This window comes from Epinephelus moara, chromosome 13 (genome assembly GCF_006386435.1).
Source record: "Epinephelus moara isolate mb chromosome 13, YSFRI_EMoa_1.0, whole genome shotgun sequence".
NCBI lineage: Eukaryota > Metazoa > Chordata > Actinopteri > Perciformes > Serranidae > Epinephelus > Epinephelus moara.
The window spans coordinates 30,807,380-30,825,533 of NC_065518.1; the positions used below are offsets into that span (position 1 = coordinate 30,807,380).

General features: G+C 40.0%; 2 protein-coding genes across 2 annotated transcripts in view; one reads left to right on the forward strand and one right to left on the reverse strand.

Moving 5' to 3' along the window:
• Nucleotides 1-78: 78 nt before the first annotated feature.
• Nucleotides 79-13,801, forward strand: wdr45b (WD repeat domain 45B). Its single transcript, XM_050060179.1, has 10 exons — nucleotides 79-398; nucleotides 1,556-1,630; nucleotides 4,054-4,155; nucleotides 4,683-4,770; nucleotides 5,240-5,334; nucleotides 6,690-6,880; nucleotides 6,973-7,058; nucleotides 8,054-8,155; nucleotides 8,345-8,466; nucleotides 11,373-13,801. The coding sequence occupies exons 1-10, from the start codon at nucleotides 332-334 to the stop codon at nucleotides 11,477-11,479; spliced, it is 1,035 nt and encodes a 344-aa protein (XP_049916136.1). The 5' UTR covers nucleotides 79-331; the 3' UTR covers nucleotides 11,480-13,801.
• Nucleotides 13,802-16,033: 2,232 nt separating this feature from the next.
• The window catches only part of foxk2a (forkhead box K2a), a 15,886-nt gene continuing 13,765 nt past the window's right edge, over nucleotides 16,034-18,154 (reverse strand). Inside the window, exon 9 of the mRNA XM_050059163.1 lies at nucleotides 16,034-17,598. Within this exon, the coding sequence (XP_049915120.1) occupies nucleotides 17,366-17,598 (233 nt within the window). The 3' untranslated portion in view covers nucleotides 16,034-17,365. The remainder of the gene's footprint in view (nucleotides 17,599-18,154) is intronic.

Below are 18,154 nucleotides of genomic sequence, written 5' to 3' on the forward strand. Positions count from 1 at the left end.
AAGTCGTAGTTCGCCGATTAAACCCCTTCTTTGATCGGTGTGTTTCCGACGAGCATTGACATACGTTAACTTTTGCCAAAAAACATTTATGAAGATAATAACTAAATTGTTTCAGCATGGGATATTCGAAAAAATACGTTAACGAAGTTCCCTGAAAACTCCCTTTCATGTTGACTGATGACAGGTCTCTCCAAGCAGGAACCAGTCAGATGTTTTCCTTCTTTCTGCCCAGCACAGACTCCAGAGGAATGGTAGCCGGTTAGCTCTTCAGGCATCAGCTGTAGGATTAACTTGTTAACGTTATTTGGCTTTCGGTTGTTCCAGTAAAATAATGAATTTACTACCGTCTAATCCGCACGGGAATGGGCTCCTTTATGCTGGATTTAACCAGGATCATGGTAAGAAGCTTCGCTGTCGTGTTTTTTTTTTCGCAAAGGAAAATTGGCAGCGTCGTGGATGCTAAGCTAACGTTGCTAAACCGAGAGCATAAATTAGGCATATCATTATCAAATAACAGCCTTACATTTCCATTGCTTGTAACTGTCTAGCAATAATGCTGTTACGTGTTAGTCATTACAGACACGATAACGTTACCGAACGTTAAGTTAACGTTAATGTTAGCTTTAGCTGGCTAACTACGTCAACTAGCCAGCTAGCGTAGCTTTTTTGTTTTTAGCCAACACATATGTCAGCTAACCAGCTAGTGTTAGGTCAGCATTAATTGTTAAGTTACATGTAAACATGTTGTCCAGTCTTAAGTGCTCGAATATGAACAGTGTATAGACAGTCACAGATATAAGTGAACTTAACTTTAATGCTAACATTGCTGTTAGCCGAATTTCCATCGACCATCATACGATGTTTTAGCCGTGCCTTGGTTACCTCAACCCAGGCACGGCTAAAACATCTAGCGTTAGCTAGCTAGGTAACTTGGCTGCTTCGTACGCTAAGTTTAACACTTATTACCGCGTAATTGGGCTAAAGTTATTTTTGATATAGCGCAGTCTTTTATCAGGTTTCCAGTTTTCAGAGGTAAAGATAATTGTCTGTGAATCCGTACATAGTAAAACTCAGCATTGTTAAAATGTTCTTCGATCCCCACCCACACATTTACACAGGCCGTAAAGTTATAGTAATCTTCTTAACTGGTCTAATTTAACATTATGAAATGACTGGTGCCGACTAACGTTAGCTTTGTCAGACCTAATGGTAATATTAATATAACGGTAATGTGACTAAAGACCTCATATGACCCCTTGGCACAGAACATGACTGTCATCATATGTTAACATACGGTGTGCCAGTTTCACCTGAGCTCCATCCGAGGTTAATCATTTGTCCCATGTTCTGTGTCAGCTCTGTCTCTGTTAAATGCTGTTTTTTTTATCGTTAGTACTATCCTAATGCAATGTGTTGTCATTGCTACAGGTTTCAGGCGATTCCATTAGAAAGATATTTGCAAAAGGCGCCGGATATTTCAACAACTGCTGTTTAATGTTATCTTTAGTTAGTGACAGATGTCTGAAAGCTGTTTTATGTCTGTATGTCTCTTCAGGATGCTTTGCCTGTGGAATGGAGAATGGATTCCGTGTGTACAACACAGATCCCCTTAAAGAGAAGGAGAAACAAGGTAACAAGCTGTACTGACATTAACATTTTTAACTGGTAGAAATGTTTTCACATTGGGCACATGTTTGGTTAGGGTATAAACCTACATTCATATTCACTGAGCAGCCTGTCAAGCTGCAACATACTAATGCTTAAAAGGGAACACCACCGAAGTTAAGAATGTTATTTCCATGGCCTAGGAAAGTTCAATCAATAGTAGTGAACATGAGCCACTCTCTCAAAGCCAGAATCCAGAGAAGTAAGCGTAAACGTGTTGTTGTCATAGGGTATAAAGTCTTAAGCTGCTCCATAGACAATGAATTGGAGCATGAGTTTGTGGACCCATAGAATGTTTGTATTCCTTTTTGTAGTGAGTTAAGCTTTATTTTATTGTAGTGTTCTTAGTTCTGAAACAGAAAATGTACCCATATACTGAGAACATTACCCTGGGTGCTCTCAGTGTCATCTACAACATCTTTTCCGATTCATTGTCTTTGGACCAGCGCCATGAATTTTGAAAATGGGTGTTACTCCCCTTTAAGGCATGATTTGCATTCCAAAGGTAAACTGTTGACAAATGAAAATGTGTTAACAGGCTGAATTTGTTGGCCAAACCTTACATAGGATATCAGTGAAACCATGTTGTTTCCCTACCAGAGGCCTCGCAATAGTAGTGACGTGAGCATGTTTCTGTAATGACATTGCACCTGTAAGAAGTTTAAGATGTTGCATCACTAAATTGTTAACTGGTATTGCAGACTTGCAGCATCAAGTAAATCAATAGAAGTAACATGGATATAACTGCCACTTTATGAGTACATAGGTTACCCTCTAACAACTGGGGTGGTTTTTAACAATAGTGTAGCCTGTTTGAAGGCAGGGTACATACAAAATAGAAATAAGTGACTTTGATGTTGCCTTGTTTCTGTCAGAACATGTGTCGTTTTCCATCAGGCTTGGCTGGTAAATAATTTATGTGTGTCGTTGATTTATCTTTTTTACTTTATGAACTGATATAATTCAAAGCACAGTTGAACTTAAATGTTCAGAGCATGTGATGTGGATACAAAAGGGCTGCAGTCAATGAGTATTTTTTTTTTTTGTTATTCATGATTGGGCTCGTTTCCTCAACGGAGTAATTGTTTGGTCTATGAAATGTTACAGTAAAAAATACGTGTTGCAATATCCGAGCCCAAGGTGGTGTCATCACATTTCTTGTTTTATCTGACCAACAATCTAAAAGATATTCCATTTATAGTGATATAAAACTGAAAGCAGTACATTTTAGTGGCATTTGAGAAGCCACAACTACAAAAGGATTAGGATTTTTACAGTTTATTGATTATCAGAAAAGTTGCTGAATAAGTTTCTGTTGATCAGCTAATCAGCACACTGCAAAAGTTGTTGCACACCCCAACGACACGTTGCAGGTTTGAGGTTATCCGAACTTCAGTGAGCGCCTGCTGCCTCCACCTTTTCATCTGACCATCTGAGCAGTTCGCTGCAAATGCTGCTTATTTTTCCAGTCCTTCCATTTACAGCACTATTCCTTGCAAAACTGATCTGCCAAATTTTTATCAAGGAGTTACATTATTATTTAGGTTTTTTGACAAGAGGTCAGGATGGTCAAGTTAATTTTTCTACCTGATGTCAGCATTGGTTTACAACCTTTCTGTTGAAACAAAAATGATTTGGGCTGTGTTTTTTGGTTTGTTTGGAAGTTTAGCCTCATCTTATTTATTTCCTTTAGAAAAGTCTAAAGGAACCGTGCAGTGTTATTATGTTTAATCTTTTCAATGTTTTAGCCATTTGTTAGATAATTTTTGGAGAACAGGAAATTTCAAATGTTGGCATACATTTGTTTTAATTTGTGGTGATTATAGCCTATTTTACTCGTGTTGTGAATGACTGAGATACCACATTTACTGGGCTAACACTGTCAAGATCTGGTCTGTTGTCTGAATTCAAACACAGAACTGAAACTCCTAAAACATGGAGGGATATAAGAGGAAGTGTTCCCCAAAAATGGCTGAAAATGTGACTCAGCACATGATCTGCTCTATAGTTACTTTTCTAACTCATTAGTTTGAGCCGATCAAGTACTCGTTCACAGGACCATGTGTGGTCTTTCGTCTCTCTTTCTCTAAACTATGTGCAGTTCTTTGATGGCAGTAGCAGTTCTATTTCCTGCTGGGGTTGTGTCTGCTGGGGTTGTGTGTGCTGTTAATGGAGGGAGGCCAGTCCCACTGTGGAATGCAGAGGATTTCTTGTCATTGTGTTCTGTTGTGGAGGGCAGAGCCATTAGAGATGAATAAGCAATAGTGATCGCAAGCAGTGTGCAAATGCTATTTGAAGCACAGTTGTGATGATAAGGGCTGCATTCTTTTCTTACGATTGTAGTTATACTTATTATTGATGTTCATTACCAATGATGTTGACTTTCAGAGTTCCTGGAGGGCGGGGTCGGCCATGTGGAGATGCTGTTCAGATGTAACTATTTAGCACTAGTGGGAGGAGGAAAGAAGCCAAAGTACCCAACCAACAAAGGTATGCTTTGTCTACCGAAGTCAGCAATGTTGATAGATTGCTTTTTTTTCACCATCAGAAGTATTGTTTATACAAGACTTATGCCAGGCCTTTGTTCTGACAAATGATGGCTCATAGTTTCATTTTTAAGGTATCTGCAGGTCATGTAAAGTCCTACGTTTAATTTCCAAAAGTCAGAGACATTTTCTCTTGCCTGCAGTTGCCAGTGATGTTAGCTATGGAATGTTTTTGTGTGTAATTATTGACGGGAAATTAGTCATTTTTATTGGGTAATAATCCATGTATTTGCTGCTGCTTATCGACGTCCACGTTGTGTTAATTAAATTTATCATATCATTGGGAATTATTGGTATATTTTGCGGGGAAGTACTGAGAAAATGTGATATATAATGATATAATTCTAGGTCATAGCATCCCGACTTGTTTTCCATCATACTGTATGATACTGATAAATCAAATATGCCTGGTATCACACTTTGCATGTTTTATTCATGGGATTGTGTTGAGGGTTTTTTTTTGTACTCTAGTGATGATCTGGGATGACCTGAAGAAGAAGACAGTTATTGAGATTGAGTTCTCAACAGAAGTCAAAGCAGTGAAGCTTCGGCGTGACAGGTAAAAACAAAAAAGTTCCCCTCTAAAAACTGCATGACTTTTTAAAGCAAGTGTATCTGTCCAGGGATTGTCCTCTGTTATTGTGTTTGTGGAATTTATGTCATTATTTGTGAATGTTGCAAAATAAGTGTTGTGTAATGCATTAATGAGTGGATAGCCGGGAGGTTCCTGTTCAGACACAGCCATATTGTTTAGATATCTTTTGTGTCAGTCATACATCAGTTTTTTTCTGAAATGTTTAGCAACTTGATCACACAGCAGTACTGTGGTAATGGGACAGTGACACACAATGATGCAGTGACAGTGCAGCCAAACTAGTATTTTGCCTGGTATCCAATATCTCTTGAATTGATTCTCACATTCATCTTCAGTCAAGTGACCTCTGGTTTGATTGTTGGAGGTGTGAGATTAGAGTCTTTGACATTTAGTTTAAAGTTTGGCCTGCATGTTGGATCTCCTTTGTTCTCAGGATTGTGGTGGTCCTGGATTCAATGATCAAAGTCTTCACCTTTACCCACAACCCCCATCAGCTGCATGTGTTTGAGACCTGCTATAACCCCAAAGGTCAGTTCACTCTCAGTTTATAATCAGCCTGTTCCGCTCTCTACACTTACTTAAAGGGGACCTATTATGCTCATTTTCAGGGTCATACATGTAATTTGGGTTTCAACTAGAACATGTTTACGTGCTTTGATGTTTAAAAGAACATACATTTTTCTCAAACTGACTGCCTGAATATACTCGGATTCATCCTCTGTCTGAAATGCCCTGTTTTAGTGCCTCTCTCTTTAAGCACCTCTCTCAAAAAACCTCAGTCTGTTCTGATGGTCAGCTTTTCTTGGTCTTCCACATCTGTGCTCTCGGTGTCTCTGCACCGTCACTGCTGCAGGGAAATGACTGTAACAGAGTATAGCGGAACTCTCTACCTTGAAGAATCACCAGTTAAAGCTTTTAAACAAAAACCCTCACAACTGGACATGTTCCAGCAGAAATATGATTAGACATCAGGGAGAACTTAACATCGGCTACCAAGATTATATATGTCCCTGACCTTAGCATGTGGCTACATGAAGCAGTGTGCTTGCAGCTGGGGAATGACTGTATATAGCGGCACTTTCTCCTGTGAAAAGTCACCAATAAAAGCTTCTAAACACAACCGAACATGGTCCAGCAGGAATATGAACCCAAATCAGGGAGAAATTAACAACATCAGCAACCGCAATTACACTTTTCCCTGATGTTAGCATGTAGTGGTGTACTTTGAGGAGGGGAATGACTGTAAAGGAGTATAGTGGCACTTCTGCACTGAAAACTTACTAATTAAAAAGCCTCTAAACCTAAATATTTACAACTGGACAGGTTCAAGCAGGAATATGATCCACACTTTGGGAAAAATTAACAACATTGGCAAACAAAATTACATGTTTCCCTGATGTTAGCATGGAGCTACATGTAGCAGTGTATTTGCAGCTGGGAATGACTCTTACAGAGAATAGTGGCTCTTCTTATTGCGGAAAAATTACCACTAAAAGTTTCTAAACACAGCTGGACATGTTACAGTAGGAATGTGATCCAAAGAAAAATAATAGCAGCAACCAAGATGACATGTTTCCCTGATGTTAGCATGTAGCTACATGTAGCAGTATGTATAATGTAAACATTACATTACCTCATCATTTGAAACTTTGGCTATGTTTAATATAAACATATATAAACATTCAACATTTTAACATTATATGTATGACAGAAAATATCCCCTCTAACCTCTCGATCCAAACAGACTCTTTAGCATGTTCAGCAATGTGCACTCTGTAGCATCTTTAGACACATCTTTAGTAAAGCGCTGGAACAATAAAATAAGTAATTCGTGGGCACATTATAACCAACCTTTTCTGTCTTTCTCCCCTTCTTCTCTTCAGGTCTTTGTGTGCTGTGTCCCAACAGCAACAACTCCCTGTTGGCATTCCCTGGGACTCACTCAGGCCATGTGCAGATAGTGGATCTGGCGAACACAGAGAAGCCCCCAGTTGATATCCCCGCTCATGAGGGGGCACTGTGCTGCATCGCTCTCAATCTGCAGGGCACAAGAATAGCTACTGCGTCAGAGAAAGTAAGCCATGCTGGAGCTAAAGTGAATTAAATATTTTGGTAGTTGTTTCTCTTGTTGCTGACTTGTGACTAATCCATGTTGTGTTTCCATAGGGGACTCTTATTAGAATTTTCGACACATCTGCAGGTCAGCTCATACAGGAGCTAAGACGAGGCTCTCAGGCAGCTAACATTTATTGGTGAGCATTGAGCAGTAACACTGTTCACATCTTTACCTAACAGCATCGGAACAGTTCTGCCCTTTTGTTCATGTTCATGACATAGCAAGGCAAAGATAAAAGATGTTGTTGGACAGTCACTGTGAGAGTGCTGGTAAAGTATTGGAACTACAGGAATTCTTTATATGGTGACCTCATGAAACTCTGGGTGTTTTAATCAACTATGTAAACCATGTCAAAATTTTCCATTACACATTAAAGGGTAACTCTGGCATTTTTTAGCCTGGACCCTATTTTCCTATGTTTTTGTGTCTAAGTGACTAATGGGGACAACAAATTTAAAAAAAATTGATCAGATATTGAGTGAGAGGCAGCAGCGAAACAGGATGCAGTGTAGCCACTTGGGGCATTCGCACCATCATTTTATGTCCACTAAAAGTAAGCGTTTGGCCACTGACAAGCTCAGATTGTTATTTTAAGTGTCTGACAACATTATGGAAATCCCTATGGAGATGGACCTTTTTGTTAAAGAGTAAGATCCGTTTTGTTTTTTTTACCAGAAACAGCCCCACATCACTAAACTCAGTAGGCTCTATAAATAAATGGTCATTTTAGTTTGTATAGAGCAAGCGAAGTTTCACATCTGATTTGTTGAATTATGTTTTGTTTTTTTCCCCCAACTAAGCCAGAGTTGGTGATAGTTGGAAGAGTGAGTGTTTTTTTTTTGTTTCTGTCATCTTTGAATGAAGTGTGTTTTACGATGAAAAAATTACTGTTTATTTAAATGGAGTCTGGTGGGTTTGGTGATAGCAATCTTGAGGCTGTTTCTGGTTAAACAAAATAACAAAATAACCTGAACAAAAGAGAGATGTCACCATGTCAAGAAGCTGGCATGCAAAATGTCATGCTTTATTTTGTGTCTCTGTGTTTATCTGAATGGACTGTAGGTACACGACTGAGCACATGAAAGCTTGTAGTTCTCTTGTCATTATTTCCTTCTGCTCTGTCTTTTCCAGCATTAATTTCAACCAGGATGCGTCCCTCATCTGTGTGTCCAGTGACCATGGTACAGTGCACATCTTTGCTGCAGAAGACCCCAAAAGGAACAAACAGTCAAGGTCAGTCTGTGCTGAATGGGCTTTAATTGTTTTAATGTCAAATCTGTCTACTGCATTATAATGAATCCAGCGCTTTTGCTGGATTAAGATAAACGCACAAAAACCAAATGTTGATATTAAAAACTGAATTTGACTTTGTCTTCAGCCCTGTGTTCTGACTGATTGATGTGTATGTCCTTCTCTCTGCAGTTTGGCATCAGCCAGCTTTCTTCCCAAATACTTCAGCTCCAAATGGAGCTTCTCCAAGTTCCAGGTCCCCTCAGGCTCTCCCTGTGTGTGTGCCTTTGGAACAGAGCCCAACGCTGTCATAGGTGAGTTCAGTTCAGAGTGTGCAGCTTTTCAGGATACAAGACTGTCTCATCTCGTCTTAAACCCCTTTTCCACCAAAAGTTGTGTGTATATGCAGGTTTTTATGTTGTAAAACCCACTAAAATAGGCAGTAGACTCTTTTCCCATTGCCAGTTGACAGTTGTTGTGTACACAGGTCTGCAGTAGATGAGTATACCTTTCTATGTTTTTTGGGGGGGGGTTTACTGGTGTGTCACGTTAGACATCACAATTGCACCAGAAAACAGGGTAGTAAACAGTAGAAAGCGGCATGGAGGCCAGTTAAGTTTATCACGGTGGTAACTTCTTTTTTATATCTGTTAATTATTCGTTTCTCTATCAAACTTGCTGCTGACTAGTCAGGAGTTAAGATTGTGCACTGCTTGAATGCTGGAAAAGGTGTGAAAGCAGTACATTGATGCATTCCCTCACTGCTGCTGTAGCTGTGAAATACCCATGACTACTGCAGGGTCATTTGCCCGGGAAAGAATGCTTATCAAAACCTTTCTAACTAAAGACAAAGCCAGTGTTTGTGGGGTTTTTTTGTCCAGTGGGAAAGGGGCTTTACTGATCAGACTCAGAGGCTGAGTCATAGTGTCACTGCATGGTGTTTAACACTATTGGGCTTGCTGCAGGTCATGAAATACCTGTACTATGAAATTGAAAGGTCATTGTGGGCAGTATTTTGCTAATTTGGACCATCATTTCTATCAGTAATAATAATATTGTACTCACCAAATGAATTGTTGACAACTAGGATCACAGTGACATCACTAAAAAGAAGACGGGGCAAGAGACACAATCATACAGGTTCAAAACGAACCCCCTGGGTAATTAAACATATTCAGATGAGACAACAAAGAAAATTTGTACAATTATTACCTTAACTGATATATGGATTCTCTAATTCTTTTGTGTTTTGCCCTAACCAGCCAATAGCAAGTGACGTATCCCTCACAATGTCTTCTTCAGTTATCATGAAAGCTCTGGAAGCGGTGGCAAAGAGCAGTTAATTTAACCTTTATCACACTGATCAAATACGTATGTGGAAATATGTTCTATAAGGCAAAGTACAGCAACATGTGCAGCTATGTCAATCTCATTTATGCTTGTCGCCATTTTTTTATAGATCATGATAGGTAGCTTCCTAGCTATGTAGGAAGATGATGTCCCCATTCTTAACTCCACAGTCACAGCTCTGACGGGCCCTCTGTTGCTCCAATAATACTGTTCATATTCTGTCACTACATTATAATTCATTTCATGTGAGCTGCCTGACTAAACTGAGAAGCCTCTTTGTATATGACGTCCTACATCAATGCGCTGTCCACATGGAGGGCAGGCAACTGGAGGCAAAGACTACCAACACTGCACAAATGGCTATGATTTGCGCTGTTATGGCTGCTCCAATCAGTCAAATTGGGAAAAAAACAAGGGCCACTTTAAATCCAGAAAATCGGGCAAAGAAATAAATAAAAAGACAAAGTTTTTAATAAAAAAAACAATAACACTGAGAAACAGCAGCAGACGTAGATCAAAAACCTCCATCTCCAGTCTGGAGGAGAAAAGTCAGCTAATGTCAAACACGCCTCGAGATGGATGCAATTACAATGTGCTGTGAGAGCTTCTCTTTGTTTTTAGCAAAGACCCAGATTTTTAACAGTGTTTCACCAGACTTCTGGGAATGGTTGACCTAGTAGGTAGAAAATAGTAGCTGAAGTTAGGTAACGTTAGCTAGTTATGTTAGCCTGACAACAGTGCATCCAGGCCCCCAGGAAGTGACTTTGCAAATCCTAGGATGGTGAAGGAAAGGCCTGCCTTACTCTGCCTTGCTATGCCTCTGGCTTTGCTTACCCCAACCTTAACCAGTCCCACTCCATGAAGGTTTTATATTTGTAAAACTTTCCTCAAGCAGAGAAAAGCGATGACAAAATCTGTGACATCATCACAGTGTTAAGTTGAACCGAGTAGGAACTTGCGGGCGGCACCAGCAATTGAAACACTACTGCACATATACAGTGGAACGCACACTGCAAAAGAAAAGTCAGAAGCTTGAAAACTTTTTTTGGCGTATGCCCCAGGAGAGCAAATCCATTGAAATAAAAAGGTTCCATCTTGTTGTCCAGTATCTAGTTATTATTAAAATCTATGGGTGCATCCCATGAGAGTTGAATTATAAAACACAGTTATACACATTTACTGACCTGCACAAAACAAGAGTTTGAGTTGTGGACCCAACTACACACAAAATAGTTACAGTCCACTAGACTCTTTCATTGGCTCACCGGATAATGTTTGTAACTTAAGGTCTGGAGGATGACGTAATTTGTAATGACTATCGTGTCCACATTGAACAAAGGGGTCCATTACTTATTTTGTTTGGATCACATCCAACATTAGTTTCAGTTGTATGAAGATACCTGCTGCCTCCAGGTTCATCCAACCCGTTTATGTAGTCACTTTCCTCTGGATCCAATTCAAGCAGCATATGGATTTATCACTTCCTGCCCTCCATCTGAATTTGAGGTGTCGTAATAGTCATGTGATTGCAAACAAGCTATTTTGGTGAGGGAAACTGAAGAATTTGGTTTTCTGTTTTTGGCAAGGTGAAGCTGTATCAGTACTCAGTCATGTCCAAACGTGTAGACTGCTGAGGGTCCAACAGTGGTTTTGTTACAGAGGAGGCACAGAAAAGACATGGATTATGACATCTACAGTGACAGTCAATGACGGTCATCTTTAAAGCCACCCAAAAACATGTCTTAATTTATTTGACTGTTCCCTATCTTTCCACTACATTATCACAAACCAATAGCATTGTAAGGTTTTTCTGTCTGGCCTGAGTTTGCTGACTGTGTTCCACTCTTGTTTCTGTCCCTACACTTTGCAGCCATTTGTGCTGACGGCAGCTACTACAAGTTCCTGTTCAACCAGAAAGGGGAGTGTTCCAGAGATGTGTACGCCCAGTTCCTGGAGATGACAGATGAGAAGATATGACCTTTGACCCTCTGGAGACTTGCTATGAAACAGTCTTTTTTTTTTTCCTTTACTTTTTTTGTGTGTGTGAGGAGGAGCGGTCCCACGCTGCACTCCTCCTTATCTTGATGGACTCTGTCAAAGAGCATCAGATGAAGGGAGGACAAAGAAAGAGAAGCACAGGCTTTGGGGGAAACCCTCACAGCAAAGACGGACAGATGGACGCACCAATGGGATGCAGACTTTTGTCTCAGACTCCTAAGGATTGTCTTTGGACAGAGGGACACAGATGCCGACTTGACTCCCAAACCAAACACTAGAAAAAAAGAGGGAAAGTTATTTTTCTGAAAGGACAACACGCCGCTTTTTAAGACGTCTTCCGAGGAATTTACAAAGGATGGCTATTTTTAATCACATAGATGATTCTGATAGTTAGACGGAGTGAAAATACTGAGATTTTTGTCAACTAACACCACCTAACCTAACCGTAGGGAGTGCCTCGAGAGACTGGAGAGAATCTGTATGTGTGCACATGTTATTGTTGTCATATATACATATGTGTTTGTGTATATACCAATGTACCATATTAGGTGTTTGCAAAGCAGAATCAGAACGAGGTCACAGACTCTGATCCTGCATTGTGAAGCATCACCTTAGTATTACTAGATTTTCTTATAGTCACTGTATAAACACAACGCGCCAGACTGAACTTCTAACTACATAGGAACTGTACAGAATAGTAGCAGAAAAAAAATTAACACGTATTTTCATTTCCTTTGTCCCTCCTTTTTTTCATACATTGTGCAATATGTTTTCCCAAATTGCTTTTTGTTAAGAGCTTGTGAAAGTTGAGTTTGTTGTTTCTACCCGACCAAGAAAGCTTGAAGGAATAGTTCAACATTTACTGGGAAATACAGTTATTTGACCTCTTATCCAATTAGATGAGAGACAATAGTGTGTCAATGTTGTCACCTAGAGGCCCAGAAAACACCAAACAGACTTCAGAGAACTAGCAGCAGTGAAAGCTTGACTGTTGCGTCGCCTCATATTGCCTGTGTCCCAGCCAAAAACTTGCACTTGAACCCGCTGCATTGACGTAAGCCGATGGTCAGCTAGCACGCACATTCTGCACCTGCGTGAGAGGAAATAACTCTCCACACCAGCAGATTACAGTAGTTTATAATCGTCATTCAAAAAGGGAAACCAGAAGATAGCCTAGTTAGCCAGTTAGCACATCAACAACACAATCCAATGTTTAAAGAACAGAGCATATTTACCGTGCGCCAGTGAACAGTAACACATACCATCATGAAATCTTTCTGCTGAAGAGCTCAGTGGCTTATGAAAAATAATCTTATCTTACCGTAACATGTTTTTGATCTCACTCACTCTTGACTTTAGCTTTCTGTTTACTTTGCTCATTTCCATTTCTCTTCTCGTGCGCTGAGCTGCACTGCCAGAGTGATTTCATTCACCATTGGGCTCTGCCACTGGCCCAAGAAGCGGCGAACTGGGGTGTGAGAAGCTCAAGGCTTGGTGTGTCAGGGCCTTAACACTCAGCAAGAAAGCAAATACGTGTATTTCCCAAAATGCTGACTTATTTCTTTAAGAGTTTGTGGAAGTGTTTGTTTTTCGTACCTGAACGAGAATGCTTAAGAGACAAACACACATGCATGGTTTCCATCTCACATCACAAAAACCTAATCAATCCAATGAGACTGATTTCTTCTATTAAACAGCCCTGATCAACTGTAAAAATATGAATATTTTTAACTTGGCTCAAGATCGCACTTGATGTTTATTTTTAATATTAAACCAGAAGTCTCCTGAAGGATGATTTGTTGCTCCACATACTTCTCATTTGTCAGCGTGGCTCTCGGTCACAGCTGTATGGTACCTTTTTATTTAAATCCTGACACTTGTCCTTCTTGTGTCGATGTATCTGTAAACCCTAACAGCATTGATAAACCCAGCTAATGCTAATCAGGGACTCTGAAGTGCTTTGTTGAAGCCCATGGCCATAAACAGGAGATCTGTTCAGTGCAGATCCACCACAGTGAAACTGTGTTAATGTGTAATTTAATATCACTTTTTTTTTCACATCATGTTGATTGACAGCATTTTTGTTGATTCAGTGCAAAAACATGTTTCATTTGTGTTGCTTTCTGCATCAGATTGTACAATTGCAGGTGTCACTCTGTTGAACATACACAGCGCTTGGCAGTCACTGACCACACGAGGGATGCTGCACAAACTGAAAAGCCAACTTGTGTGTGACATACTCAGAATGATTGTAAAACCTGCATTTGAATTTGTGAATAAAATTTAACATCTGCTTTTACAGTTAAGCTTTATGGGCTGTTTCATGCCTTTTGTAGTGTGGAAAATGAGTGTAGCCTCTTCGTTGTATTCAAACAGAATAATTGGATTTGTCATTCAATGTTTGACTTAAGGGCCCCATAAACATTTAAGAGGGTCTTAAAGTCCAGCTGAAATTAAATCGCTTCTTTCTTGTCTGCTACAGCAACATATCTGCTCTGTAATCACTTGTGATGTGCCCTCTTTTGTGAAAAAAAAATCAGGAACCAAAAGGAAATGGAATTTGAAATTGTATATGGTTTTGGTTTCACGATGGCGTCCCTGGGCATTAATTTGACAAAATACCATTCTGATATGTCTGTGTAAATGTAGCCAGCCGATCAAATCTTGTATAAAGCATTAACGTCTGTGTTGTGTCACAGTCAGAGCAGACAGTCGCACTGAGCCAGGCTGCTGCTACACAACAACCATGATAGCTCCTCCTTCAAGGATTCAGTATCCTTGAATGTCGTCATAGCTTCCTCTAAGTGCATCCCACGGTCTTACCTTCTACTTCGTATGCTTGATGCAACGAATTGCACAAATAACGATAACACTGACGCTTTTGGAGACTCCCTCTTCTAAGGCCTTAAAGGGTAACTTTGGCATTTTTTCACTCAGGCCCTATTTTCCCATGCTTTTGTGTCTGAGCGACTAAAGGCAACAAGAGTCTTTGAATCTGGCACAGTATTGAGCGAGAGAGGTGCAGTTGCAGAAAAGGCTGCTATGTAATCACTCTGAGCATGCTGGTGACGTCAATTTACGTCCACTAAAAAGGGTTTGTTTTTGCCACTGACAAACTCAGATTGTTATTCTAATTTCTGAGAACATTACTGAAAGGATCCCTACTGAGATAGAGCTTTTTGTTGAAGAGTAAAATCCTATTTGTTTAACTAGAAACAGCCCCGAAACTGCCCTCACCACTGTCACCAGACTCCATTTAAATAAACAGTAAATTTGTGATTGTATAACATACTTTATTCAAAGTCGACATAGACCAGTAAAACTCACAAAAGCCGTCTTGGCCTCTTCTTTGAATTGTTCCAACAATCAGCAACTCTGCTTTGATTAAAATAAACCTTTAATTCACCCAGGTAGATGTGAAACATGCTGCCTCTATACATGCTAAAATTACTGTTTTTTTAAATGAAGTCTGGTGAATTGGTGATAGTGATTTTTGGGCTGTTTCTGGTGAAACAAAAAGGATCTTAACACTAACAAAAACGCCTATCTCTGTAGGGATCCTTTCCATAATGTCCTCAGACACTAGGAATAATAACACTATCATAGTCTGTCAGTGGCAAAAACAAGTATTTTGGTTACGCTGTAGCCCTATTGGTCAATACTGGACTAATTGGAAAAAAAAAATGTTGTTCCCATTTGTCACTTGGACACAAAAACATGGGAAAAGAGGCTCCAGGTTGAAAATACCATATTTACCCTGAAATGAGCTGTGCTCTAATTTTTTTTTTTTTAAATTAAGTATGAATCAGGGACGCACTGAATCGATGATGCTGGATTGGTATCTGCACACTGACCTTATTCAGCAGATCAGCATCAGCCATGACGTGGTCAACACAGTTGATACAGTGAAATGTGGACTCATTTTACCTTATTGGAATCATCCTTTTTCACATCTGACATTTGGACTTGCCATAGTGGGTAAAGCAAAGGTGTAACTAATTTCATTATGATGGCTCTGCTCCATCAAGTGACCCAGTAAGCCATGCCAGTGGGCTAGTATGTACACCAGGACCCTTGAACAAGCCTACCTAAATGGAATGTTTTTGATGTCAATGATTACACCTGCGCTTTTTCTACTAGAATGCCAAAGTGTGTGCTGTGGAAAAAGGTCTATCTTGGGTCTTCTTTAGGATGAACTGATTGGTTTAAAGCTCACTGAACCCTTAAGTCCTTACATTCAACACTCCTCTGGTCAGCTCCAGTACTGGAATCAAGTGATTCATGCTGTTGTCACTTAAGGAAGCTGATAGTGTTCAAAGGAAGTATTTCCACCCCTGTGGTACGCAGTCTTCCTCTGACAGCCTGACCAAACAGTGAGGAATGTACGCTGAAGCCCTCCATCCCAGATGTTAACACATAAGTGCGATCTTTCCTTGTTCTAACAAAAAGAAATAATTCTTCACACAGACAGATTGCGAGTTTGTGTTTGCCCAGCAGAGAAGGCTTTTACTCAAAGAAATACAAACTAGGAGGTTATGTGTTTAAATAAATTTATAAAAAAAAGCATTTACCCACTGAAGCAGAACGAACACCTATCACTTGTTTTTCCTCGTGTAACATAGAATACAATCTGAATAGACTCTTTAGTAGCCTTAACAGAATAAAATAATCAAGCAAAGAGTTGCCAACTTCAACACAAAGGTAACAAACACAGCCCATGATGACGGGGTGGGGGGAAACAGAGCAAATGAAAATACAAAAGGGGGGAGAAAAAAAACAACAACTAAGAGGGTTAAGTGCAGCACTGGTCAGAATCATATAGCGTAGATTCAGTCTAAATTTTCTTCAGTTCCATATTCAGATAATCTGCTCAAGTACATTGTCTCTAGATCCGTAACATGCAAGCTTGATGAAGCATATGGTCAAATACGCATGGGAATATACTTTTTTATCTCATAGGATATTTGTAAAATATGAAAAAAATCTGTCGATGTACAGTGATAAAGAAATTTCATTTGCATGAATGAGCAGAAAAAAACGAACATCCACTCAATAGATAGTGTTTTCTTTAAAAAGGAAAAAGGAGACTACATTCATTTCACTGAACAAAGAGTCCACATACAAAAACAACCAAAAAAAAAAAGGATTCCCAAAATATCATGTGATGTTTAAATGTTCTTAAAGACCCCACTTATAGCTTTTAGTTATCTTAATTATTACTAGATAGTATCTGTGCCTTGGGAAACGGAGAAACACTCAAAAAAGATCCAAAGATACACTTGTACAACGGAATACTGCATATCTACTCACGACTGGGTTAGGTAGGTCGACATGGAGGCTAGCTGCCGAAGATGGGAATGTCCACACGTACGTACACACGCTTCCCTTTGCGGAATACACTACTGGTGATTTCACTTGGTTGCTCTCTCTCTCTGTCCGACACACAGTAAAGCGCTTGTCTGTAATGCTACCAGGATGAGGCTCCTTTCGGGATTCCTCGCTTGTCCAGTAAGTCACTTTTGATCTGGAAATCTGGATTTTTCAATCTGTTCTTTTCTTCCTGTGCTTCTTCTTGCCATCTGGGTCTCGAGCTTCAGGGATTCACAGTCATCAGCAACTCTTTGATTCCATTTTTAAATTTGGTCTTTAGTTTTTGCATCGTATTTCGTGGTCTTAAATATATGGAAGAGGATTTGAGGGGTTGAGGAGGAGGGTTTTGAACATTCTGTAGTCCTGCAGGTGTTTTCCGCATCTCTTCTGCTTTTGGCACCTTGGAGTAGATGATGGAGGGGGTGAGAGTGTGGAAGGTGTGAGGCTCAATGCGTACAGGAGAGCAGGGGTCAGGATGCAGACCGGGGAGGGAGGCTACTTGTCACCGATCTGTTCACTGACCCCTTCTTCTCCGGCTCTGTCCGTGGTGCCGTTATTGGTGGTGGTGGTGGTGTTGTTGGCAGCTGCTGCGTCACCTTCCTCTTCCTCTTCCGTTTTCACCCTCTTTGATTGGGGCTGGTCTTGCAGTTCTCCGTTCTGCCTCTTGGTAGGCAGGGACGCTGAAGCTGAGGCGTGGGCCGCCAGGAGGTGAAGAGGATTTGCAGCAGCTGGTAGAGAGAAGACAGTATTTATTAAAAATTAGGAGTTACAACCACTCTGGTAGAGGCAAGTTTAAAGTCTCGTCTTACAGCTTATAGCTGTTTATGAAATGATTTGTCCTCTGTTCTGTGACAGTATAGTGCTCTTACTTTACTAACTCTGTTTTGTTGTTTTACAACTTTGCCTTTTTTGTGTTGTATGCTATGTACTGTACACTGGATAAAGGGGACCTATTATGCTCATTTTCATGTTCTGCTAGCACATGTTTACATGCTCTGATGGTATTTCTACTGTGAAAAATAACAAGAAAAGATCCAAAATCTTAACAACCAGACATGAACTGACCGCAGTGATTTCTTCATCTAAATCATCAACGTGTCTCTTAGACCCCATCCCAACTAGGCTACTTAAGGAGGTCTTTCCTTTAGTTAACACTCATATATTAGATATGATCAATATATCCTTATTAACAGGCTATGTACCACAGTCTTTTAAGGTAGCTGTAATTAAACCTCTACTAAAAAAGCCCACCCTGGATCCAGAGGTGTTAGCCAACTATAGACC